Source organism: Chelonia mydas, chromosome 27 (assembly GCF_015237465.2).
Source record: "Chelonia mydas isolate rCheMyd1 chromosome 27, rCheMyd1.pri.v2, whole genome shotgun sequence".
Lineage (NCBI taxonomy): Eukaryota > Metazoa > Chordata > Testudines > Cheloniidae > Chelonia > Chelonia mydas.
The window spans coordinates 16085820-16112371 of record NC_057860.1 but is presented as its reverse complement, the minus strand read 5'-3'; the positions used below and the strand labels follow the sequence as shown (position 1 = coordinate 16112371).

Sequence of the window (26552 nt, the reverse complement as noted above, 5' to 3'; positions counted from 1 at the left end):
ATAGTTAGTTATGATTTTATTTGCTTACTATAGGCTGGAAACAAGTAATTTTTCCACAGGAAAAAGATGAATAACAGTTCTAGAATAGAAACTGAAGCAAACATTTGATTATTCGATAACTATGGAACTAATGATGTTAAGAACATAAACTATGAGCCCAGTTCTTACCATTTTCTAAAATTCAGTAAGTCAAAATATAATTTTTACTGATGCGTTTAAGACACTGCTGGTCACCCACACTCTGAAAAATTATTATCTTTTCATATCATAGGACTGTAGTATTCAGGGCCAGTTTCACCAACTATTTTTAGTACATCTTATCAAATTTCAGATTTTAATTCTTTTAGAGGTAGGAGAAAAAAGTTTTTTTACTTTTTCTTAATATACTTCTTTGGCCAAATCCTTTTATCAATCTGGCTGCTGGCCATTAGAACAGGTGCATCCAGCCCTGGGAGGCTCACAATAAGTGTAATGGATCCTCCAGTGGCTCAGCAGCTCCTATAGCCCCTGCTGCTCCACCCCCCATTGCTGGCACAGGAGATGTGGCATCTTTGTGGTACACTGTTCTCCAGTGATGGCTTTAGTCCCTTAAGGGTATTAAGAGATTGGTATAGATTAGACCACACACAGGGCTACTCTAATATATGATGTGGGGGTGGGGGGCTCACGGGGAGAATACCCACACTGTACACAGCAGCCCTAGGATCAGGGGAGCGTAAAGGTGAGGTTTATGCTGCCATTGAACACTCCCCAACCCAACCTGCACTATGTGCACTTTAGTCATAGATGAGAATCTGGTCCCTTTTATTTCAGAAAGACTTCTGAAAGGATGGAAGACCAGACCAAACTGTTACAGTGGTGCTGATACAGAGCTTTAAAGCAGGGACCAGTTTATTTGGCACAATGAACTTACAGTATAGCACCCTGAACAGTTACCATGCTACATAAATCAGATTTGTATTGAATATTATAGAAAAATGCTAATTAATTTTGAAAATTTTTATTTATGAAGAATCCCTTGGCAAAACCAAATCATCACAGTAGTATTCCAAAATAATCCTGAAAGACAGAAGTCTAAAATGCAGTTTAACAACAACAACTCCTGTTGCATCTGTTATTTAGGAGAGGCGATCAGAATTCATTTTTCGAAGTTTGGCAGGCAAATTATCCTCTAGTCTTGTCCCTAAGGTGAGCATACCTTGAGGCTTTTTCTGTACCTCAAGATCTCCAGTAGACTGAGTCAAAGACTCAGATTTGATTCTGAAGGCCTTCAGTTGTATCCTTTCATCAACATCTTCATTGCTGGTAACAGAACTTATCTGCTGAATTTTCAAGAGATCTCCAGTACTGCAAGCTTTCTCTACATTGCTGGAACTCATTCTCAGGACTCTTCTCTGAAGACCCTCCTTTCTGGAGCTAATTTTTTGAAGTTTACTAGGAAACTTGTTTGTTTTCTCTTCTAAAATATCAATACAGTCAATTGAGCAGATGTGTTCCCTTCTGTTTCGGTTGTTACCGATAGGAGTATTTAAAGGAGATGGAAGGGACAGGCTTTCCTCCTGTTCTTTAACACTATAAGGAGGTGTGGGGACTTCAAAGGTGGCATGAAACTGAGAGTAATCCACCCGAAAAAAGCCATCCTCTAGGGACATTACTGGTAGGAATCTGTGGCCCCAAAGAACTTCATCTTCTGTGTAGGAGGTCCTAGCCTGACACGTCATTCCTACATAAACAGACAGGAACATTAACCTTATAAAATGAAAAAACAGATCAACATATGGTAGGAGGAGAATATACGGTAAGATTGCATAATAAAAATCAATCCTATTCTACATCTAACAACATTGAGATAATGTGTTGCTCCATCTGGTGACTGCCAGTTTCCTAACAGTTGAGATAGTGTTTCTAAGTACTTAGTCAGATTTGCTTATACAAATATTTGATTAACTCTGTCTTGTCATTGTACCAAACCAATTTATTTTGAATAGTGGGGAGATGTAATTACAAATAAAATAATAAAAAGGTAGGTAACATACACTTCAGGGAGTATTCTCTTACTACGGGTATTGGTGTGCTACTTTAGCTGTACTAGTGTCTTGGAAGTTCTCTTAGAAGTGGTCTGAAAGACCCATTAGTCAGCTGGCTGTGAGGGTTAAGGATTGTACTCCTGGCTTGAATTTAGAGAGTTGTCCAGCAAAGATTAGGAGTGCCAGGAACTAGAGCTAGATGAATAACTTTTTATTTCTTTAACACACTGCCCCACAGCATGCTGAGCTCCTTTCTCACCAACACACACCTAAAAACATCACTGCTGACATCATATTACAACTGTCTCTGATATTGTTACGTATGCTATATTGTAAAAGTTAAGTGAGGCAAAAAATTTCATATAAGGCACAGATTCATAGATTACTATATTTTAATGCACACTTGTAAATTGATCATGAAAACATTTTCCAAGCTTACCCTGGTTAGGCTGATGGAAACAGCCAATACGAATTTTCCAGGAGAATATAATTTTGAATGACTGCCTTGATACAATATTATACCACTGATTAAGAGAAATATTAGGACTAAAGACAAACTGAAAGTGTCAATATTAAAATAATACAATATGTAGACCAGTGGTTCTCAAACTTTAGCAACCCAAGGACCCCCTATTTTGATTTAAACATTTTTCGAGGACCCTCAAACCCAAGCAACCTCAGCCGTGCTGGACAGCCGGACCAAGCAGTCCCAGCCGTGGGTTGGGGGCACACTGCCCCGACTCCAGCCCCCACTGCAAGGAGGGGGTTCAGGGTGATGGCTCTGGCAGGGAGTTTGGGTGCAGGAGAGGGTTCAGGGATGGGGTGCAGGAGGAAGTGCAGGCTCCGGGAAAGAGTTTGGGTTCAGGAGGGGGCTCAGGGCTGTGACAAGGGGTTGGGGTGCAGGCAGCGTTTACCTCGGGTGACTCCCCAGAAGCAGTGACATCTCCCTCTGGGTCTGCACGCTGCTGCTGCCTCCATCCGCAGTTCCCGGCCAATGGAAGCTGCGGAGCCAGCGCTCGTGGCAGGGGCAGCACGCAGAGCCCCCCGGCCATCCCTGCACCTAGCAGCCAGAGAGACGTCTGGTCACCATACCCACTCCACCCCTTCCTCTGCCCCACCTCTTCCTGCCCCTGCCCCTCCTCTTCCCCGCCTCTTTCTGCCCCCTCCCCCTCCCTCCTGCATGCTGCTGAACAGCTGTTTTGCAGCATGGAGAGGGAAGAGTTTATCAGAGGGGCTGGCGGCCCTGGACAAGTCCAGCTCTAGGGGGTCCGCGAGTCATGACAAAGATCCCAGTTTGAGAAACCCTGACAGACCATTCACTTTGTTCAAATCGCTTACCAGTAGTTTCAACAATTCCTTCAAGGATGACAACGATCTCAAACTGCTCACTTCTTAGCGATCTTTGAGAGAGACAAAAAAAGGGGCTTCTGGGGTTGATTTCATGACAGATGGTTAAAGGAGAAACTAAAAACAGCTGGTCAGCTCCAGTTCCAAATCCAACATCCAACTCACATTGATCTAATGGTAGGAATTCCCCTTCAGGTGTCTGTCGGGACTAAAGACAAAAAGATAGTTAGGCCCCCAGCAGTATATGAAGTTGTGACTGGATCTAAATGTGTATCTCTGATAACATTACTATTTAAACAGTAGTTCTTATGTCATCATATGGAGGTACTAGTATATTACACTAGACACTCCTAGATCACTCTGTGTAACTGATCCGGTCATTATTTACTACTCCACCAGACTGTCATCTACAAACTTTGCTAACAGTGATTTTATATTTTCATGCAGACCATTGATAAAGACATCGATTAGCATTGGGCCTAGAACAGATCCCAGTGGGACCCCACAAGAAACAACCCAAATGAACGATGAGGTTCATTAACAATTACTTTGAGATCTACCAGTTATCAATTTTAACCCATTTAATAGGTGATACACTAGTTTTGTATATATTTTAGTTAAAAAGTCATGTGGTACTAGCTCAAAGGCCTTACAGAACTCATGTCAATTTATCAACCAAACTTGTAATCTTAAAAAAAAAAAAGGTTTGACAAGACCTATTCCATAAAACCATGTTGACTGGCATTCTTCACGGCTTGCAGCCTGTATCAAGCATTTCAAGATTTTGCACAGAATTGGTATTAGAGTAACTGTCCTATTGTTACACAGGTCATTTCATTTACCCTTTTTAAATATTGGAACAATATTACCTTTTTTCAGTCATCTGGAACTTCTACAATATGCCAACATTTATTAAAAAAACCCAACATCAGCTGGTCAGAGTTCCTCAGCCAATTGCTTTTCTTGGGTGCAAGTTATTTGGATCCTGCAGATTTTAAGTGTTCAGAAACTTTGCCAATCCTATTTAACATCCTCCCTAGTTACTTCTGGTTGGAAATTATTTCATTATTATTGCTATGATAGGAAGAAACTGGATAATTATTCATAACTACAGAACAAATATTTAATACACATTTCTGCCTTTGCTTTATTATTATAAGTTTACTGTCGTCATCACGAGACATCCTGTTCTTTAGATCCTTTGTTATATCCTGGGATGAAGTCATAGCCCCACTGAAATCAATGGAAGCTTTCACCCTATGTGATGGACTAGATGCCCAGCAGGAGTTTTCTATCTTTAATTTCCACAAGTGACTACTGCATCTGCAAATTCCCTCTTCTCACCACTAATACCATAAAAAGCTAGAATGTCAGATTGTCTGGTATAGATTGGCAATTATATAACCAGCTAATTAGCTGGTGGGGTATTTCAGCTATATTAAATGTCTGTTTTAGTTCTTCAGATATTCATGTATTTTTTGTCTCTTTCCCTGCTAATAAGTTGTGATGTCTTCTTATCCCAAACAACAAGGCTTTCCCTCTCTTTGACAGGAATCAGTTTCTCCATGGCTGATGAGATCAATAAGAATGTCAGCTGTTTGACAACTTTTAAAAACATTCTGGGTGAAGGTTAAAAGACTGACAGCACTAGAAACTAAAAGCAAACAAGAATTCTGCCTCACGGTAATCACAAGAGCCAGGACTAAGTGTGAAGGCTTAGTCAGACTACTGAAAAAAGTACTTTAACTTTTCCTGAAAGGACCTACAGTATCAAACAGTTGAGTACATAGCTTTAGTTAAGTTGGCCGGCTGCTGTTCTCTCAGGATGAGCATAAACTGGTAGCCGACATCTGATCTAATCTATCATCAAAACTAGTAAGACTGAGCATGAGCTGAATGGCTTACCATGTTTTAAAGAAAATATCTTGAACTACTGATTTAGAAAAAAAATAGGGCTGTCAAGTGATTAAAAAAAATTGTGATTAATCGTGCTGTTAATAAAATACCATTTATTTAAATATTTTGGATGGTTTCTACATTTTCAAATATATTGATTTCAGTTACAACACACAGTGCTCACTTTATATATTTTTTTATTACAAATATTTGCACTGTAAAAAACAAAAGAAATGGTATTTTTCAATTCACTGAATACAAGTACTGTAGTGCAATCTCTATCATGAAAGTTGAACTTACAAATGTAGAATTATGTACAAAACCCCCCCTGCATTCAAAAATAAAACGTAAAACTTTAGAGCCTACTAGTTCACTCAGTCCTACTTCTTGTTCAGCCAATCACTCAGACAAACAAGTTTGTTTCCATTTTCAGGAGATAATGCTTCCCGCTTCTTGTTTACAATGTCACCTGAAAGTGAGAACGGGTATTCGCGTGACTCTGCTTTAGACGGCATCACAAGGTATTTACATGCCAGATGCGCTAAAGATTCATATGTCCCTTCATGCTTCAACCACCATTCCACAGGACATGTGTCCATGCTGATGACTGGTTCTGCTCGCTAACTATCCAGAGCAGTGCGGACCGACATGTTAATTTTCCATCATCTGAGTCTGGAGCCACCAGCAGAAGGTTGGTTTTCTTTTTTGGTGGTTCATGTTCTGTAATTTCGGCATTGGAGCGTTGCTCTTTTAAGACTTCTGAAAGCATGCTCCACACCTTGTCCCTCTCAGATTTTGGATGACACTTCAGATTCTTAAACCTTGGGTCGAGTGCTGTAGCTATGTTTAGAAATCTCACATTGGTACTGTGATGTTCCCCTCTGGTATTATCTGGGCCGGTGATCTGCTAGGCCTCTCCAATCCTTGACTCTGGGAGCCAGCCTTACTCTGCTCTGCTGTGAGGGCCCCCACTCCTGGACTGTTCACACACAGCTTCTGGCATGTAAGCTGCTCCCAGCTACTTGCAAGCGAATGACACTAGCCAATATCTCCAGTCCCAAACACAGCCCTGGGAACCTCCATCTTGCAGTGTCCAGTTATGCCTGCTGGATGCTGCAAGCTTATATGAGTTCATCAATTTAACAAAGAAATTGATATGTACCAGGCTTTTTCTCCCAAAGGGAGCAAACCAAATGTACTGCTTCAGGTAGAACAAACAGATTTATTAATTATAAAGGTAGATTTAAGTGATTATAAGTCAAAGCATAACAAGTGAGATTTGGTCAAATGAAATAAAAGCAAAATGCATTCTAAGCTGATCTTAACACTTTCAGTATCCTTAAAAACTTAGATGCTGCTCACCACAGGCTGGCTGGTTACTTTTCAGTCAGGCTCTCCCCTTTGATCAGGGTTTCAGGCGCTTGGTGGTGGTGTCTGTAGATGAAGGTGGAAGAGAAAGCATGACAAAATGTCTCTCCCTTTTATCATGTCCTTTCTTTCCTCTTGGCTTTTCCCCCTCCTTCAGAGTCAGGTGAGCATTACCTCACTGCAGTCCCAAACTGCCCAAAAAAAGGGGATGACAAGCTTTCTGAGGGTCTAACAGAATCTTTGATTGCTGCCTAAGCCAGTGTCCATTGTTCCTGTGAGGCTGGGCTTGTCCCATCCATATGCTGACGAGGTTTGAACTGCCTCTCTGTTCTTGGAGAGTTTTTGCATGGGCTTGCTTTAAGCCACGAGGATACATTTTCAGCCTCATAACTATATACATGAAATTATAACCTATAAACTTATTATAACATCACTATAACAGCCATGCTCAGTGCATTATGAGCCTTTTGAAGACACCCAACATGACAAACTTTGCATTGGATACCACACAATCATTTTATAAAGATGAACATGGGGGTGTAGGGTGTCCCCCTGAGGTACAGAGCATCACAGGTACCTTCTTTGTGTTTTGTCAGATCTGCAGTGAAAGTGTTCTTAAAACGAACAACATGTACTAAGTCATCGTCCGAGACTGCTGTAACATGGAATATATGGCAGAATGTGAGTAAAACAGAGCAGAAGACATACAATTCTCCCCCAAGGAGTTCAGTCACAAATTTAATTAATGCATTTTTTTTTTAAATGAGCGTCACCAGCATGGAAGCATGTCCTCTGGAATGGTGTCCAAAGCATGAATGGGCATACAAATGTTTAGCATATCTGGCACATAAATACCTTGCAATGCCTGTTATAAAACTGCCATGAGAACAGCTGTTCTCACTTTCAGGTGACATTGTAAATAAGAAGCGGGCAGCATTATCTCCCATACATGTACACAAACTTGTTTGTCTTAGCAATTGACTGAACAAGAAGAAGGAATGAGTGGACTTGTAGGCGCTAAAGTTTTACTTTTTTTTTTTTTGAAGTTATGTAACAAATACTACATTTGTAAGCTGCACTTTCATGATAAAGAGATTGCACTACAGTACTTGTATGATGTGAATTGAAAAATGCTATTTCTTTTATCATTTTTGCAGTGCATATATTTGTAATAAATATAAAATGAGCAATGTACACTTTGTAGTCTGTGTTATAGATTGTATATCAATCTATTTGAAAATGTAGAAAAACATCCAAAATATTTAAAAAATTGCAATTGGTATTCTATTGTTTAACAGTGCGATTAAAACTGCAATTAATTGTGATTAATTTTTTAGAGTTAATCACGTGAGTTAACTGCAATTAATTGACAACCCTAGAAAAGTCATCATCTTAAAATTCTGAGTTATCAACTAAACTTCATCCAAGTGAGTTTTATGCCAGTTGAAACAATGACTTGAAAAATTAGCTGGATCATACAATTTAATGCAAATAAATAGATACCATATTTAAAAGTGTAGAGATCATATTTTCACACTTTAACACCAAACAGGTTTATAAAAAATAAGAATGGTCTCAAATGGTCTCCATCCATCTCACCCAAGTCCCAAGTTTTCTTCAGGTTTGGAAAAAGGTTAATAAAGTCTCACTTTAGGTTGTGGAATTTCTATCACTGGAGGTTTTTAAGAGCAGGTTAGATAAACATCTGTCAGGGAAGGTCTGGATAATACTTAGTCCTGCCTCAGTGCAGAGGGCTGGACTAGATGATCTATCAAGGTCCCTTCCAGTCCTACATTTCTATCGTCTATGATTTTAATTAAACTTTGCCTTCTGTAACAATTTTCTGTCTGTAACTCTACCCATAAGAGTGAAGAACTACCACAGAGGTCATGGGACTGTAAATCAGCAGTAACATGAGAGAGACAAGGCCAGATTATGGATTATAAAGCCAGAAGGAACCATTATGATCATCTATGTCTGACCTCCTGCATAACACAGGCCATAAGTCTTCCCTTAATTCTTGTTTGAACTAGAGTATATATTCTTTAGAAAAATATCCCACTCTTAATTTTAAAATTTCAAGTGATGGAGAATCCACACAACCTTTGTAAATTGTTCCACTGGTTTATGACCCTCTCTGTTAAAAATGTGCCTCATTTCTAGTCTGATTTAGTCTAGCGTCATCTTCCAGCCTTTGGGTCTTATTATACCTTTGTCTGCTAGATTGAAGAGCCCTCTTATCTACACGGGGAACAGAAATTTAACTGAGCAAGTTAACCTCCTCTTTGTTAAGCTAAACAGACGGAGCTCCTTGATTCTTTTGCCGTTAGACATGTTTTCAATTGGTTTTTCTCTGAAGCGCGCCCCAGTTTATCAACATCCTTCCTGTGTAGACCAGAACTGGACACAGTATTCCAGGAGAGGTCACAGAAGTGCCAAATATAGAGGAAATATAACCTCCCTACTCGACTGTCTCCTATTAATACATCCAAGTATTGCATTACTGCTTTTGGCCACAGTCTCTCACAGGGAGCTCATGTTCAGTTGATTATCCAGCAGCTACTAAAGTTAGACATTTTTAAATTAGCAGTTCTGGATAACTTGCTATCAAGAGTCTTAAAAGAGCTGACTGAGCTTGCTGGACCATTAATGTTGATTTTCAGTAACTCCTGGTACACCAAAGAAGTTCCAGAAGACAGGAAGAAAGGTACTGTTGTACCAATATTTTAAAAGAGTGAATGGGCCAACCAAGCTAATTATAGGTCTATCAGGCGGACACTTCTCACAAGCAAGATAATGAAGCAGCTGATACAGGACTCAATAAAAAATTAAAGGAGAGCAATATAGTAAATGCCAATCAACATGGGTTTACGGAAAATAGATCCTGTCAAATGGACTTGATTTTTTTTTTAATGAGATGACAAATTTGGTTGATAAAGGTATTAGTGTTGATGTAATATACTTAGACTTCTGTAAGGCAGGTGACTTGGTACCACACATCATTTAGCTTAAAAAACTAGAATAATATAAAATTAATGTGGCACACGTTAAATGGATTAAAAACTGGCTAACTGATAGGTCTCAAGATCACCATTGAGCAAGTGTGTTTCTAATGGGGTCCTGTGGGGATCAGTTTTTGGCCCTATGCTATTTAACATTTTTATCAATGACCAGGATGAAAACATAAAATCACTGATAAAGTTTTCAGATGGCACAAATATTGGGGGAATGATAAATAATTAAGAGGACAGGTCTTTGATACAGAGTGATCTGAACCGCTTGGTAAGCGGGGTGCAGGCAAACTATGTGTTTTAATATGGCCAAATAAGTCATACGTCTAGGAACAAAGACTATAGGCCATACTTAGAAAATGTGGGACTCTTTCCTGGGAAGTAGTTACTTTTAAAAAGATTTGGGGGTCATGGTGCATCATCAGCTGAACATGAGTTCCCAGAGTGATGCTGTAGCAAAAAGGGCTATTGCAATCCTTGGATGTATTGCTAGAGGAATATTGAGTAGGAGTGGGGAGATTACGTTACTTCTGTATTTGGCACTGGTGCAACCGCTATTGGAATACTGAATTCTGGTCTCCACAATTCAAAAAAGATGTTGATACATTGGATAGAGTTCAGAGAAGAGCCATTAGAATGATTAAAGGATTATAAAACCTGCTTTACAGTGAAAGACTTGAGGATCTCAGTCTCTTTAGCTTAACAGAGAAAAGGGTAAGAGGTGACTTGATCATAGTCTATAAGTACCTACATGGGGAAGAAATATTCGATAATGGGCTCTTCAATCCAGCAGACAAAGGTATAACAAGATCCAGTGGTTTGAAGTTGAAGCTAGACAAATTCAAGACTAGAAATAAGATGTAAATTTTTACCGCTGAGGGTACTTAACCACTGGAACAACTTACCAAAGGTTCTGGTGGATTCTCCATCACTTGCAATTTTTAAATCAAAATTGGATTTTGTTTTAAAAAGATATGGTCTAGTTGAAAGAAGAATTTCTGAGGGGAAGTTCTATGGCCTGTGTTATACAGGAGATAAGACTATGTGATCACAATGGTCCTTTCTGGCCTTGGAATCCATGAAACTGACTTGAATATCTTGTAACAGGGCTTCTTCTCCGCCTCGGTGGGTCCCGTGCTTTCTTCTAGCAGTGGGTCAGGATAGCGTCTCATCTCTCAGAATTTCCCCCCCTTCAGTTTATAGTGGGTGGGGAAATTCAGTCTCCAAGCACCCCTCCTGTTTCTGGGCCTGCTAGGCCCTTACTGCTTTACTGCGGCTTCTGACCTCCTCGGTGGACATCCAGTGAGAGGAAAAGGGGGTGGGAGGTGGGGCCCAGTCCCGCCCTCTACTCCAGTCCCAACAAGTAGCCGCCTCATGCTGCCAGTTCCCAGGGTTACTTCCCTGGGTTACTTCCCCACAACCCTTATCTTATTGTCCCCACTTTGCTTGGGCGGGGTTCCTCTCGACCCTCCTGCCAGGGGAGGGAGATCCCCTAGTCTCTGGTAGCCCTTACAGGTGTGGCAGCACCACACCAAATGCACGGCTCAGTCTCTCCCCTTCTGGCAGGGTCCTTTTCTTCAGATCTTTAGACCTGGAAGGGTCCTTAGCTCCTGTTTAGGGTAGGGTTTCTCCCCAATCTCTATGCTTGCTGGGTTCTCCCCTGGTCCTTGTCAGCTTCCGCACCGCTCTCCAACAGGTCGCCTCTGCTCTCAACGCCCATCACCCACACTGACTCACTGGGGGATTCAGGCAGCTTAATTGGGTCCAGGTGTCCTAATTAACCTGAAGTAACCCCTGCTTAGTTACCAGGGGAAGAGGGACCTGCTTATCCTGAGGCTAATATACCTTCCTTCCTGCACTCTCCTGTAGCCGTCTGTCCTGACTCTGTCACAATCTGAAAAAGTGCAAGCTGAAACAAACTGACTTGGTTTTTGTAACCCTCTTTTGTATATGTTTGACGGGGCGTACCAGCCTTTGGGGCCCCCTATTGAACTCCTCCCCATGAAACAGTTCTCTATGAGAAAAAGAGCAGCCATATTGGGAACCAGTGAGATCTGGTTAGGATGACCAGATGTCCAGATTTTTGGGTCTCTCTTATATAGGCTCCTATTACCCCCCACCCCAGTCCCGATTTTTCAGATTTCCTGTCTGGTCACCCTAGATCTGGTTCTCCAGCAACCAGAAGGGCTGGAGACCAGCAACAGTCAATCCAGGCCCAGAAGGCCAAAATAAAAGGATCTGTCTGCTGTCAGTGTCAGCAAGACAGCTCCTGGCTGGAGCCAGAGAAGCAAGGAAGGACATTGCTGAGGTCACAGCCAGAGGAGCCAGCAGAGCCAGTGCCCATTACTGGCCACAGTCGGGGGCAGGAGTTCAAGATTCAACTTCAGAGAGGGAATTTCATCCAGAAGGGCGAGAAACAATTTTGGTTATAATTGGCCTAAAGGGCAAGGAACTGCTTCTATTTTGAGTCTGTTATACCCTGGAAGGCTTTTGAACTGTGACACCTGGCTGGAGGGCTGAGCCACAGAAGACTCACAGAGGCTGACTGACAGCATGCAGAGGGTGCTGGGAGCTGCAGAGAGCAACAACACCATGCTAGCATGTAAAGTGGTGCTCAAAAAGGTGACTGCAACCCATCACAATACAGTTGTCTACAATTCACTCCAAAGCTGATTCTGGCATCTCTATTGCAACATTATACTATTCAGCAATGTTGCTAGGCAGCTTCACATACCACAGATGAGTAATCAGCCACCATTATATGATGGCACCTTTGTAATCTGAGTGCCCTGGGACAAACAGCACACATCCAATAAAATATCACACTTTAGATAGACATACCTTTTTAAAACAGCAAAGCCCTCAGAACTCCCTGTCCCTCACTGAAACTGTGTGTGGAAACATTGTGTTCATTGGCTAAATATGGGTCCCCTTAAAAGTATAAAAGCGTGATAAAGGATATCTCTTAGCATTGCTTAACTCTGATAGAATTAAAGCTCCATCTAATCATGTGCAAGAGAAGTGAAGCAAGATCAGCTGTCAGCATGACTGGACAAAGCACAATTGGAAGAGCACAAATTGCAAGAAACACAGGACCTTCTTGGTAACTGAGTCATTTTCTGGTATGATAAGAGTGTAATGTGGCACTAAGGATGTGAGTAAACTCACCATCTTGGAGTGTCCATAAATTATGAGTGATATCACTCCACCAGCGTAAAGCTGCCCAAAAGCTGACTTACTAGCCACAAGAGGGTCCCCCAGCACATGGGGGACCTCAGATGGTGTAGAGCCACTGCAGGGTCCATGCCAACCTTCCACCCACCCCACAACTGGAGCGGGGGGTATGGCTTGGGATAAGAGTGTGACCTAGGTGCTTGTGTGCCCCAGCTGCCATCTGGAGCAAGGGATAGCTGGAAAACTTAAAGATACCTTCAGGCTACTCTAAACATATGTTAGGAGACTCATGAAGTTCTCAGCCAGGATAGTATGGAGGGGAACACAAAGGACTGCTAAGCACTCTTTCTTCAGAATTGCATCAAGCACACTTTAGCTGCAGTTGAGGATCTGGGCCCTTATCAGCCTACTAGCATATAGTCTGACAACAACATAATTCCAGAATTTTCTGCTTTTGGAGGTTGCCAGACACAATGATGCACACTGAGTTTGGAATCAATGCAGGTACCTACAATGCATATATTACCTAATAGCTGCTAAACCCTGACTTTACAATGGACAGCTACACTTAGACTTCTTTGGACTGTAAACTTTGCTCCAATTACATGTTTTACTTTCACATTGCAGAATCATAGAAACATAGGGCTGGAAGGGACTTCAAGAAGTCATCAAGCCCAACCCCCTGCTCTGATGCAGGACCAAGTAAATCTGGACTGTCCCAGACAGGTGTTTATCCAACCTGTTTCTAAAAGCCTCTAATGATGGGGATTCCACAATCTCCCTTGGAAGTTGGTTCCAGATCCTAATTACTCTTATAGTTAGAAAGTTTTTCATAACGTCAAACCTAAAAATTGCTTGCTGCAGATTATGCCCATTACTTCTTGTCCCACCTTCAGCAGACATGGAGAACAATTGATCACCATCCTCTTTGGAACAGCCCTTACCATATTTGAAAACTGTTAACAGGTTCCACCCCACCACCCAGTCTTTTTCCAAGACTAAACATGCCCCCTTTTTTAAAAAACTTTTCCTCATAGGTCAAGTTTACTAAAACTTTTTTTCTAATTTGTCCACCTCTTTTGAAAGTGTGGCCCCCAGAACTGGACACTGTACTCCAGCTGAGGCCTCAAGTGCCAAGTACAGCAGGACAGTTACCTCCCATGTCTTACATATGACACTCCTGTTAATACACACCAGAATTATATTAGGTTTTCACAACTGCATCCCATTGTTAATTCATATTCAGTTTGTGATCCACTATAAAACCCCAGATTCTTTTCAAAAGTACTACCACCTAGTCAGTTATTCACCATTTTGTAGTTGTGCGTTTGATTTTTTTCTTCCTAAATGAAGTACTTTGCACTTGTTTATTGAATTTCATCTTGTTGAATTCAGACCAATTCTTCAATTTGTCAAGATAGTTTTGAATTTTAATCCTGTCCTCCAAAGTGCTTTCAACCCCTCCCAGCTTGGTGTCATGTACGTATTCTGTAAGCATACTCTTCACTCCATTATTCAAGTCATTAATGAAAATATTGACTAATACTGGACCTAGGACTGACCCCTGCGGCACCCCTCTAGATACAGCCTCCCAGTTTGGCAATGAACCACTTATAGCTGTTCTTTGAGTATGGTCTTTCAAACAGTTGTGCACCCACCTTATAATAATTTAATCTAGATCACATTTCCTTTGTTTGCGTATGAGTTTGTCATGTGGTACTATGTCAAAAAGCTTACTAAAATCATGATATATAACACCTACTGCTCCCCCATCCACTATTTTGATAATCAAATTGCCTGCAGCAATTTTCCTTCTTTTATTTGGCCAAACTAGTTCCCTCAAATGATAGTAGAAATGCTGGATGGAACAGTAAGTTTGTCGTCTTTTATCTCCTGTCAAATTAATGGTGTAAAACATGCTTACTGTAGCTGGTATTCATAGAAGAGTACTGGCTCATCTTTTAGTTAGAATCAAGAGATTTTACCCCCTCAATAATGCTTAGTTTTATACTGGTTTACTGATAAAACTATCTTAAAGGAATCCACTAGGCTAGTAAACAGTCAAAGAAGGAAATTAGGCTGGTTTGGCATGATCTGTTATTCACAAATTCATGCTGACTATTTCTTAGAACCCTATTATCCTCTAAGTGCTTACAAACTGATTGTTTAGTAATTTGTTCCAATATCTTTCCAGGTCCAGGTATCAAAGTTAGGCTGATTGGTCTATAATTCCCGGGGTCCTCTTTGTTCCCTTTTTTAAAAACAGGTACTACGTTTGCTCTTCTCTAGTCCTTTGGGACCTCACCCATCCTTCAGGAGTCCTCAAAGATAATTGCTAACAGTTCTGAGATTGCTTCAGCTAATTCCCTAAGTATCATAGGATTAATCTAATCAGGCCCTGACAACTTGAATACATGTAATTTATCTAAATATTCTTTAACTTGTTCTTTCCCTATTTTGGCTTGCATTCCTTTCTCCTTGTTGTTAATATTAATTTTGTAAAGACTGAAGCAAAATAGGCATCAAACACCTCAGCCTTCTTAATGTCAGTTATTAGCTCTCCTTCCCCACTAAGTGGAGGACTTGCACTTTCTTTTGTCTTTCTCTTGCTCCTAATATATGTAAAGATCTCCTTATTACCACCTTTTATGTCCCTTGCTAGGTGCAACTCATTTTGTGCCTTATCCTCTCTGATTTTGTCCCTACACACTTGTGCTATTCTTTTGTACTCCTCCTCAGCAATTTGTCCATATCTCCACTTTTTGTAGGATTCTTTACTGATCATCAGGTCACTAAAGAGCTCCTAATGGAGCCATATTGGCCTCTTAACATTCTTCCTATCTTTCCTTCACATCAGGATAGTTTGGAGTTGTGCCTTTAATATTGTCTCCCTAAGAAACTGCTGGCTCTCTTGAATACCCTTTCCCCTTAGATTATCTTCCCATGGGATCTTACCTACCATTTCTCTGAGATTGTTAAAGTCTGGTATTTTAAAGTCAATTGTCCTCTTATTCCTTCCTTTCCTTAGAATCATTAAATCAATCATTGCCACTCCATTTTCCGCTGCTCTACTCTTCACCACCTCCTCATCCCATCCCATCTCTTCTCTCCCTTCTTCTGTTAATACCATTTCCTACCGCTTCCCCTGCAAAATAAATAAATAAATCCTCTGAAAAAATAAGCAACGCTAGCCTTCATCCCTGCCATTTACAGGTAGGCTGTATCCCTTCCCAAATAACCAGTCTGTTTTTTTTAAACTTTTTAGACTCTGAACTCTTTGGCGCAGGGACCCTGTTCTTACTCTGTACGGCACCCAGTACAATGGGATCCCATCCCAATAAATAAAACTGTCTGCAATGCAGACTGTTTCCATAATACAATTTCTTGTTTTAAATATACAGATTTAATCAAAATATAATTCGCATAATGTTTGTCAACAGGAATCATGGGAATCCTTTTTTCTGTAAAAGGAATTGCAGATGGATGGATGTAAGCAAGGAAGCTCTCTCATACTTAGGCTTGGAAGGATTGGATTTTTATCAATAAATGGCCATAAATGTCATTTCAGTGAACACACAAAATGATGAAAAAATATTTCCATAAATTATCATAGAAATTTATAGATAAGCAAAGCAAGAAAAATGCTGCTTGAGAATTTATTAGAGTCCCACCTTACTGTATACAACATGTTGTAATGAATGTTGCAAAAAGCACACATTTACAGCTCTGCTAAAACAGCCAGCTTATAAAGCTTTAACTTTTTGAATCTCAGTGTCTGGCATTAAATAATTGTCTGAGCTACCACTAACTTCCTACAACTGTGGAAATTTAGATACTAATACAAAAAATGCTTAAAATGAACAATATCATCAATAAAAATGGTAAAGAGACAAAACTTAAATTCTATCAAGTCTACACCAGCAATGCTTAGAAGTCAGGAGATTTCCAGTTGGTGTAAAGCCCCTGCTACTGTAGCTTGGACTGTAAAACAGTTGGACATAAAGTTCCAAAGAAAGTTTCCTAACAACTATATTCAGACCTTTGACTGAATTCGCAGAATAAGTTCATTTATCTGGATTTAAGTGCAGAGTGCTTTGAAATGGCACAAACATAGAAATCTACCTTTTTTGTTGATATATAAATTGCCAGTCTGTGTGCCAAACTACAGGATTTGTCCAAAGATGAGTTTGATTCAAAGATTTCTTGAGGGCGGAAGATCAGGAGACTGCTGAATCCAATGTTACCATAGACTAGGGTCTAGTTAATATAATACTCCCCCTTGGTTACTAACTACTACCCCATCCAAAAATTCCACATTTTGATAATCAAACTGCATGCAGCAATTTTCCTTCTTTTATTTGGCCAAACTAGTTAGCAAATTCCCTCAAATGGTAACAGAAATGCGGGATGGAACAGTAAGTTTTTTGTCTTTTATCTCCTGTCAAATTAATGGCATAAAACATGCTTACTGTAGCTGGTATTCATAGAAGAGTACTAGTTCATCTTTTAGTTGGAATCAAGAGATTTCACCCCTCAATAATGCTTAGTTTTATACTGGTTTACTGATAAAATCATCCTAAAGGAGTCTCTTTGTGAATTTCAGCATAACTTTAAAAATGGAAAATCCCATCTAACTCATCTGCAGAAATTGTTAGTCTCCGCTCTTTAGAGATGGACTCTTTCTTTAGTGTTTTATCCTTCCATGTTATTCTTGTGTTTTAAGAAGATACTGTTACATGAGAAAACAGAACAAAGCTTGCCAATGTGCAAATCTCTAACAGTGATAGGAAAATCCTTACAGGATGGGTCAAAAAAACAGGCTAACTCTCTTAAAGAAACTTGCATCCAAGTGTAAAGCAGAGAAGCTTTGCGGTTTATTCTCTGTAATCGTTCATATTACTTCTATGATTAATACTATGAATATCAGTTTTTAATCATTTTTATATTTCCAAACACCTGCAAGTAACAAATAGTACATTTCTGGGAATCACCCAGTAAGGGGTTCTGTCAGCACCTGCTTTGAAGCTTTGGATGCCTTAATGCTATGCTGTTATGGCTTAGAGTTCTGACACCAGTAGCCAGCCGACAAGTTTAAAATCTCAACTCTGGCTTCCACCTACCCTTTTATTTCTTGCAGGGTGACCTCACTAACCCTTCGGATCCCAAGCCCCCCCAAATCAGTTTCCCTGATTTCTTAACTACCAGATATTCAGACTTTTGCCCTCTAGTTTGTCATGCCCCAAAGAGTAAAACCTGAACCCAGTTAGCAGTTCACTTAGGGACACATATTCCACACAGTTTGCATACCAGAGACTTGCTTGGGATAAAAAAAACAAAACAAAAAAAATTTAATAGAAAAGAAATCATAGACTCAAAGATGAAATAGTAAGGAAAAGCGAACACATACAAGTTACACAGAACATAAACAAAGACAAAATCTCAGGCTTTACACTTCTATATTAGCTAAATTTCCTTTTCTAATACACCTTTCCTATTGCCTCTGAACAGTTTCCAAGCATGCTCTATGTCCTAGATGGCATCCAATCTTTCAGGGACAGCACCCTTGCTTAAATGCTGGCCTTCAGTTTCTGGATACATTTCACTTTTAACAGGACCTTAATGGTCCAGTATTGTCTTTCCCTAGGTTGTAGGATGCTAGGTGCTTGCAGTTAGTTTTGTGAAAACAACTAGCCTGGGCCCTACCTGATTATTTCATTCCCTGTTGTGAGATGAAACTGCAGTTGCATCCTAGTTACAATTACAGTGTTTTACAAGTGACCTGTACCCATCTCCTAATGACTCCCAAGTACAGATGATTACAAGCTCTCATAAAAAAAAAAACCCCTTACTTTACAAACTCAGTAACATTGTACACAATCTCTGCAAGTTCAGCCCCGCTGTTCACCCATAGGGTATCTGGACCTGTTTGTCACAATTTCCCAGTGGTATTTGAGTAGCTGCTGATTAATGTCTTCCTTACTAAACTACTTTATTTCTCCGTCAGTTTCACAACATACAGCTGAAAAGAGAAGTGCTCCCTGGAAGGTTCTATAAAGTTGCACTGATTTGTGTTTCTGATTTAAAAAAACAAAACAAAAACAAAAACCACCAGCTCTGAAGGCACCAGGATGCAAATGTCCCCTCTCCCAATTTCTTGGGCCAAAATAAGGTTTTCATCCTTCCCTCAGACTTCCATTTTCAACTCCTCTCATATTCAACTCTCTCACTCATTTTCTGAGCACCCTGAAAAAGATTCCCACTTAGCCGCTTCAGAGTGCTCTACAGGTGCTACATCCTTCTCCCTGGCCCACCAAACAAACATTCAGCCTCAGAGACTAGTGAACAGAACCGAGTTTCCAGCTGCATAAATCGCTGGCGTTCGAGGGAAGGTGTAAGTGTCAGCGCCCACATGAAAATCCGGCACAATCCCAAAGGAGCAAAGAACGTAAGGGGGGCGGTCGGCCACTGGGTTTTGCCTAACTGTAAAGCTAGGTGTCACTGGAGGATGGTTAAAGGGTTAACCCACTGAGCATCAGACAGGCTGCCCGGTCCCATCCATTGTACAAACCTCTGAGGCAAAGCTCGAAGGACAGAGCAGGCCTGTGGCACGGGTCTGATAAAGTCACTGCTGCCTCTGACTGCTGGAGAAGTCTCCTGTGATTTAACCCTCTGGAGACTCTTTTCCAGTCCAGTCCCGATCCAGGCTAACCCGTCGCCAAAGCCATCCCCGCTCCCCGGCCCCTGTGCCCCCCCCCCCCCCCCCCGGGCTCACCTTGATGAGCTTGCAGCGGATCTGAGCGGAGACCATGTGGCTGTTGCGCAGGTTGCCCACTCGGAACATGAGGCACAGCCTGCCGTCCCGCTGGGATATGACGGCGGCCCGGCTGAACATGAGGGTCTCCGCTCGCTTCTTGGGCTGGGACATCTTGATGAACATGCAGCCGATGAGGAAGGCGTCCACGATGGAGCCGAGCAGGGACTGGAAGAGGAAGAGCACGATGCCCTCGGGGCAGCGCTCGGTGATGTAGCGGTGCCCGTAGCCGATGGTGGCCTCGGTCTCGATGAAGAAGAGGAAGGCGGAGGGGAAGTTGTACACGTTGGCCACGCAGGGGTGGTAGCTCTGGTCGTGGGCGCGGTGCAGGTCGCCCCGCAGGTAGGCGATGCCCCACCACATGGAGGCCATGACCAGCCAGGCCACCGTGTAGGTCAGCAGGAAGATGAGCAGGTTCCAGCGCCACTTGAGGTCCACCAGCGTGGTGAAGAGGTCGGAGAGGTAGCGGCTGCTCTCGCCGCCCAGGTTCCCGTGCTGCACGTTGCAGCGCCCGTTCTTGTCCACGAAGCGCTGCCGCTTCCTGCGGGCGCTGCCCCGGGCGGAGCCCACTGCCTGGTACTCGTCCCAGAGGTGTCTGCGCACTCCCGACATGCCGCGCCGAGGGCCGGAGACCCGGGGGCGGGCCGGCGGATAGCTCCCCGGCTAGACAGGCCCTTTGTCTGGGGCGCCCCGCGCAGGGCTGCCGGCAGCAGCGGAGTCCGGGAGCGCAGAGATCTCTCCCCTGCGGGGGGCGAACGGTGCCCGCCGGGGGTCCGCCTTTCCTTTGTCCGGTACGCCTCGGAGCCGGGCTCCGCTCCCTGAGCGCCCCACCTTCCCGGGAGCGCTGCCTCCTGTCGGCGCTTCAGCCCAGGAGCAGAGCAGAGAGAGGCTCAGCCCGCGCAGCCGAGGCTCGGCAGGTTGTGGAGCCCGCAGGAAAGTGGCTGAGATGTGAACATTGGGGGCGGGGAAGGGCTGTCACCCCCCTCCCTACCCGAGTCTGATCTGCCCCCCCCAAGCCTCTGCACCTATCAGCGAGCGCAGCTCCTGCTGTCTGATCCCCTGGGGAGGAGGCACGTCCAGATTCATGAAGCCACGGACCGGGGAAGAGAGCGACCCAGCAGCAGAGAATCCGGAGTAGGGCTGAGCCGGGGCTTCCCCCCACGCTGGTTATCAGAGGGGTGGGGGAAGTGAAGAATTTCTGACCCCCCACCCGGGCTGACTCTCCGGGATTTATTCTGCGGGGTGTGAATCCATTCTAGTTGGGATGGAGGAACAGGCTGTGCCAGAGACGCAGGGTACAAGCCAATCTGGCGGCGAAACCCACACTAAGGGGCGATTTTTTGCTATCACATATTGTACAAAACACGGCAAACATAAGAATAAGCGCCAGGGACACAGCGTAGCCTTTCCTGCTCTTATTGTAGTCAGGGCGCTAACTCGCGACGCTGGCATCCAAGTCTGCCTTTAGGTTTCAAACCTGTTACAGTCAAAGTCTAGCTCTGAACATCTTTAACCAAAATGAATTATTACCTACATCATCTCATATCGGTGTAACAACCTGATAGAGTGCTGGCTGCAAGCGATTAGAATAAGAGTGCAGTGAGTCATCCACTGAAAACTAGTCCTGCCGTCAGCACAAGGGATTTTACGGGGAACAAAATAAGATGGCTGGACTCTTACACAGTAAAGGAATTTGAACAAGCGAATCCTCTCAGCCAACATTTAAAAATGTTACAAGTGAAGCAAAGTTCAACACATCAGCAGTTAGAGGCTCCTGCTTGTGGCTGAAGTGGAAAAGGGACAGTGCAGGGGGTAAGATTGAAGTGTGCAGAAAAGAACTCTCAGGAAGCTTCAAATGATTTCAAAACAGCTTCAGTACCTTCAATCAAGGATGAAAAGATCTGAGATCAGAAACAATTGGGGCTAAATCTATTACAAGCTATCACAGTGTAGGATAATTAGCTATTTTCTATCTCACTTTTTATGAATATATATAATGTTTGTCAGAAATATTACCAAGAACCCGATTCAAATACTAAGATTAGTGACACTTGATTGGATGAATAATTTCAATATCTAATTTTCAGCAAGTGTTTTCTAAATCAGTTAGAGACACAAATTAATTTGTAATTATAATTAATAGCTGTTTTTTGTTGAAAATTCACAATGCTAAATAATAGACTATTTTAGCCTGCTTGGAGTTCAGTTTCAGTATTTTCACCCCATCCTGATGGGGATCCAAGTATTTTTCTATTACTTCTATTTCTGACATGTACAGGCTCTCATTTTTGACAGACCTTAATTAGGAGCCATGTAAATGCTTTTCTGCATAGTTGCAGACAGGTACGTTAGGGTATTACAAAGCCTGCTTTCGAAGTATAGGCACAACAGAGATGATTCCTTTCCATCCAAAATAAGCTATTAGTTTTTGGAGTAAATATGAACTGCAAATATTAGCTGAATAATCGATTTTAATTCTGAGTAACAACATTCCCCCATCAACTGGAATAACCTGCTTCATACAAATATTTTTCTTCTCCAGGGATCTCTGTGAGCTTGGGGAAATAATGGCTTTTCCTTGAAAATAGAAGTTAGAAATTCCGAATACAGCAATAGCACCTTTAATTACTTTATTATCAGAGATGTTGACAAAGCTTTCTCCTTTCTCTCTCTCTAATTATTGCCTTTCTAACAGTATTTGACGGAAAACCTTTTCCTGTCTCGCCAGGCAAATGTGTCACCCTTCCAAACAGAGTCTGAATACTAGAACAGGGAGGCTGTACCAGAAGCAAGAACTCCCCCCTTTCTGATCTTACTGTATGGAAAATTATAAATGTTCGTGGCTTTATCTGTTATTTTTAAATATAACACACTGAATATAAATGTATTTTTCCCCATCACTGGAAGACACAGAATTTTAGATGTAGCATAGGCAGCCTTTTACCCAGGATTCTGACTATATATACTCCAAGTCAAACAGATGGTGACCAAAAATCATTAACAGCTAATAGGAACTCAGCAGGTTTTGTCAAATGACATTCCTAGCAGAGGGGGAGTGTTTACATTCTGTCACCAGGTCCCCCTCCCTTCTCCAATGAATAATTATTTATACACTGCGGAACAGTTCCAACAGGAAGGAATGAGAGAAACCCACCCTAGAATACATTATAGCGGTCATTCTCCTGGACTCTAGGAGACCTGGCTCCAAATCAGTGCTCCACATCAAGCAGAGATAGAATTTGGACCTCGGTCTCCCACATGCCAGGTGATGCTCTAACGCTGGGTTACTGGGTTGGGGGGGGCGCAGCAGTATAATCACCACCTGTCTTTTCACCAGAGTGGGGAACACCTCGTTTGTCAATCCTGCTGAGGTTGAGACAGGAGACCGGCACGGCGCACTTTCTCTTCATGCACTGCAGGTGTCAGCATCAAGGGATGTTAATCTAGTACTGTTTTGTCAGAACTTCACATTAACGGAAATAGTATGCACAAACAAGTCTCTGTTTTATTATTACAGCTACTAGCATTATTGTAACACGTGCCAATGGTGCCAGACGCCTATCCGTACATTAGAAACACATCCGGTTTCCACAAAGAGAACAGCCTCTGTCCCGTTCTCCCTAATAACGGCAGTTCTCTGAGCTGGATCTAATCCAGGGGAGTCCCATTGCCTAGAAAGAAAAGGAGTACTTGTGGCACCTCAGAGACTAACCAATTTATTTGAGCATAAGCTTTCGTAAGCTAGAGCTCACTTCATCCGATGTAGCTCACGAAAGCTTATGCTCAAATAAATTGGTTAGTCTCTAAGGTGCCACAAGTACTCCTTTTCTTTTTGCGAATACAGACTAACAGGGCTGTTACTCTGAAACCTGCCATTGCCTAGAGACATTTCTCTTCTGCTAGGGGAAAGTGTGCAACAAACTGTATCTAATAGGCACAGAACACATTTCCTAATTAGTGTTCTGTTGTGCGTCAGTCAATCTATTCCTGAAGTCTTAAAAGGGATGGATATAACCAGGAATTCCCATTGGTGGCTTTTATTTGAGGAGTGGGAAAGGCATCCCTATGAAGTGAGCTGTAGCTCACCAGAGCTTATGCTCAAATTTGTTAGCCTCTAAAGTGCCACAAGTACTCCTTTTCTTTTTAGTAAGAAAGTTATTTTAGTTCTACCCTAATTAACAGCGGATGCAAACCCAACACATTTAAACATTATTTACCTAAAATAGTGTTGACAGATGCAGTAGCCTTGAAGGTACGTTTCAAGCTACTTAAGAATATCGACATATTTAGCAAAAGATTTTACTTACATACAAGCACGAGCGTGGGTTCTTTGACAGAGGGTGGGTTCGTGAGGAATTAAAGGGATAACAACACTTAAAGATAGTGAACCATAGACTTGTTTGATGATTGGTTACTAATTGCCATACAACCAAGAGAGTGTCAGACACTCCATTTAAAGACTTTGTTCAGTGGTATCCAATCTATTCGATGATGGGATAACTTGTGACTCTAGAAAATCGGTATTCGGTTGTGAACTGGAATTGGCCTCCCAGAGCTGCACCTTGTGATTTTTAAGCCTGAAGGGTTTAAATCAGCTCCAGCATGGTCTCCCCCGTCTCTTGTAGCAGCTTTAGGAGCTCTCAGCTGCTATCAGTTCTTTCCAGGCTGCTCAGCAGCGCTCTACTGGCCACCTAGGGCATTTCAAGGTAGGGAGGAGAGTAGCTCTAGTCTAGTTACACCATTGCCTGGTTCCTTGCTGAGCTGTAAGAACTTCAGGTAAAGCAGGATGAGTGCTTGACTGGCTCTCCCTGAGCCTAGAAGGCCTCCTAGCGAAAGACTCCTCATCCTCTTCTGCACAGCCCTGCAGGGTAACCCAGCAGAGGATAACTAACCTCCATTTTACAGCTCCCAGTTCTCTGGCCCAGTCCAACTTAGAGTTGCCTCCAGACTACTCTGACATGAGCCAGCTAGCTATCAGTCCCTTGGTACCATACACTAGTCAAGGAGAACTGGAAGCATTACACTCTAGCTGTTTTATTTATGGCCCCCTCCAATATGCCCCTTGTATTGGAAGCCCTAGAGATGTAGGGGTCAGCTATGATGGTTGTATGTCCACCAAGGACTCCTCAGCAGATTTCCAGATGATTCTTTGTATCTTGTGAGAGGAGTAAAAAAGGACAAAAAAAATCTGCCTCTGCTGATTATGGTCCTTTGTCAGTGGACAAGTTATGGGCAGTCTGGCCTAATGGTTGGTGCAAAAATTTAGCCTGCCAGTTAGAACTGGTCCAGGAGCACAACTAAGAGTTATAGTCAGGAGTCAGAAACCAAAGCCTAATCTGAAGAGTTAACCAGACTCACAGGAGACATAGCCAAAGGTCCAAGCCAGGAGTCAGAAACAAAAGCCTAAGCCAAAAGGTTACCTGCAGCCATAGTCAGAAGGTGGAGGCACAATCTGAGCCAGACATCAGGAAGGAGCTGGGGGATAGAGACAGTAGTATAGAAGAAAAAAAGACCAAGCACAGCTGCAGTTTTGAATGTATTAAGCAATTACTAGACTGTGGCTGCTACTGAGTTTAAAGTATCAATCTGCAGACTCCTGCAGCCAATCAGGTGGTGCAATAAATCAGACAGCTTCTATCAGGGCCAGCTGCACTTATTGGGTTGTCAGGAGGCTAGCTTTACTGCAGGCTGGCCCCTGATACCCTTTGACCTTTCCAGGCTGAAAGATTGGCCACCACTGCTTTAAATCACAATAGTCTTTGTAACAGAACCAACCAAATTGAAGATGTGGCATAAGGCCTTTACTGGTTTGGTTTTATAGGTAGGTTTCCTCCTAGGAACTGAAATTCTTAATTTTCCTCTCCATTTGGAGGACTATGGAGGATTGGAGCACTTTCCAGAAAGCTACCATTTCTTTTTAGTAAAAGGAAAACCCACTATTTACTCTCAGATGAAGAAGGATATTTATGGAAGACTAAATGGCCTATTAAAGGGAAGCCAGCTCATCTCATGTGGTGGAGATTCCCTATTTATGTATGGAAATAGACTGTTACACTGAGTGATGGGATCACAGAAACAATGTCAGACTTATTTATTGTAATAAAGCCAGAACTAATTAATGGAACGATCTTTTGTCCCTTCAATTTCTTTAAGTTGTTGGGTTACTTTATTGTGAAAGTGTGCTGACCACATAAAACATTCTAAGTCTTTGTGAATCTTGTTGACCGGTGGCTTATTTTACATCTACCCAGACCTCAAGAATGTACATTAACAAGAGCCACTTTAGAATGATGCCAAATATCATCCAGACATGAATGACTGATAGCTATAGGAAATTATGTCCTTAAAGTCTTTAAAACAAATATACAAAAACAAGGGTGGAAAAAGTGCAAGCCACCTAGTATTGCAAGAAGTTCAAATTGGATACCCTTCCCAAATCTCTTTAAAAACTAATAAATCAGGGCCAAAATTTTGTTTGCTTTTCTCTCACCAGTAGTCCCATTAACTTTATTGGGTCTCCTTGTCTGGGTAAGGCAAACAGGATTTTGCCCATGGTATTTTTAAATGGTTTAAATAGTAAAACTATGTAAAGAGGAAAACAAGTATAATGGCAGAGTCCTTCACACATAGAACACGGCCCGAAATATTCAGGTATCTTGAATATTTCAAAGGAGCAAATAGCTATCCTATCTGTATTACCTCAACAGAAAATCATTCCCCTGAACTCAGACTAAATTTTGGAAGGAGTGAGACTAGATTTTGCAGCCAGAGATGAGAGGAACAAACATGGCTTTGTCACATTTCCACCTCCAGGATTCTGGGCTGGCTCATGAGTTGATGCAGTTCCAAATTTAAATAAGAACAGCCCTGGAGGCTTCTCTAACATGGTGACTCTCCACACCCAGAGAAGCAGGCAGC

The 26552-nt window shown here is 42.2% G+C and overlaps 2 protein-coding genes across 3 annotated transcripts in view; one reads left to right on the top strand and one right to left on the bottom strand.

Moving 5' to 3' along the window:
• The window catches only part of MPP3 (membrane palmitoylated protein 3), a 109739-nt gene that overhangs the window by 16568 nt on the left and 66619 nt on the right, over positions 1 to 26552 (top strand). The window lies entirely within an intron of this gene.
• Positions 985 to 20798, bottom strand: LOC102946980 (G protein-activated inward rectifier potassium channel 1-like). Its single transcript, XM_007054790.4, has 3 exons — positions 19596 to 20798; positions 3366 to 3582; positions 985 to 1723 (listed from the first exon to the last, which is right to left on the bottom strand). Exons 1-3 carry the CDS (start codon positions 20244 to 20246, stop codon positions 1119 to 1121), a joined length of 1473 nt encoding a protein of 490 aa, XP_007054852.2. The 5' UTR covers positions 20247 to 20798; the 3' UTR covers positions 985 to 1118.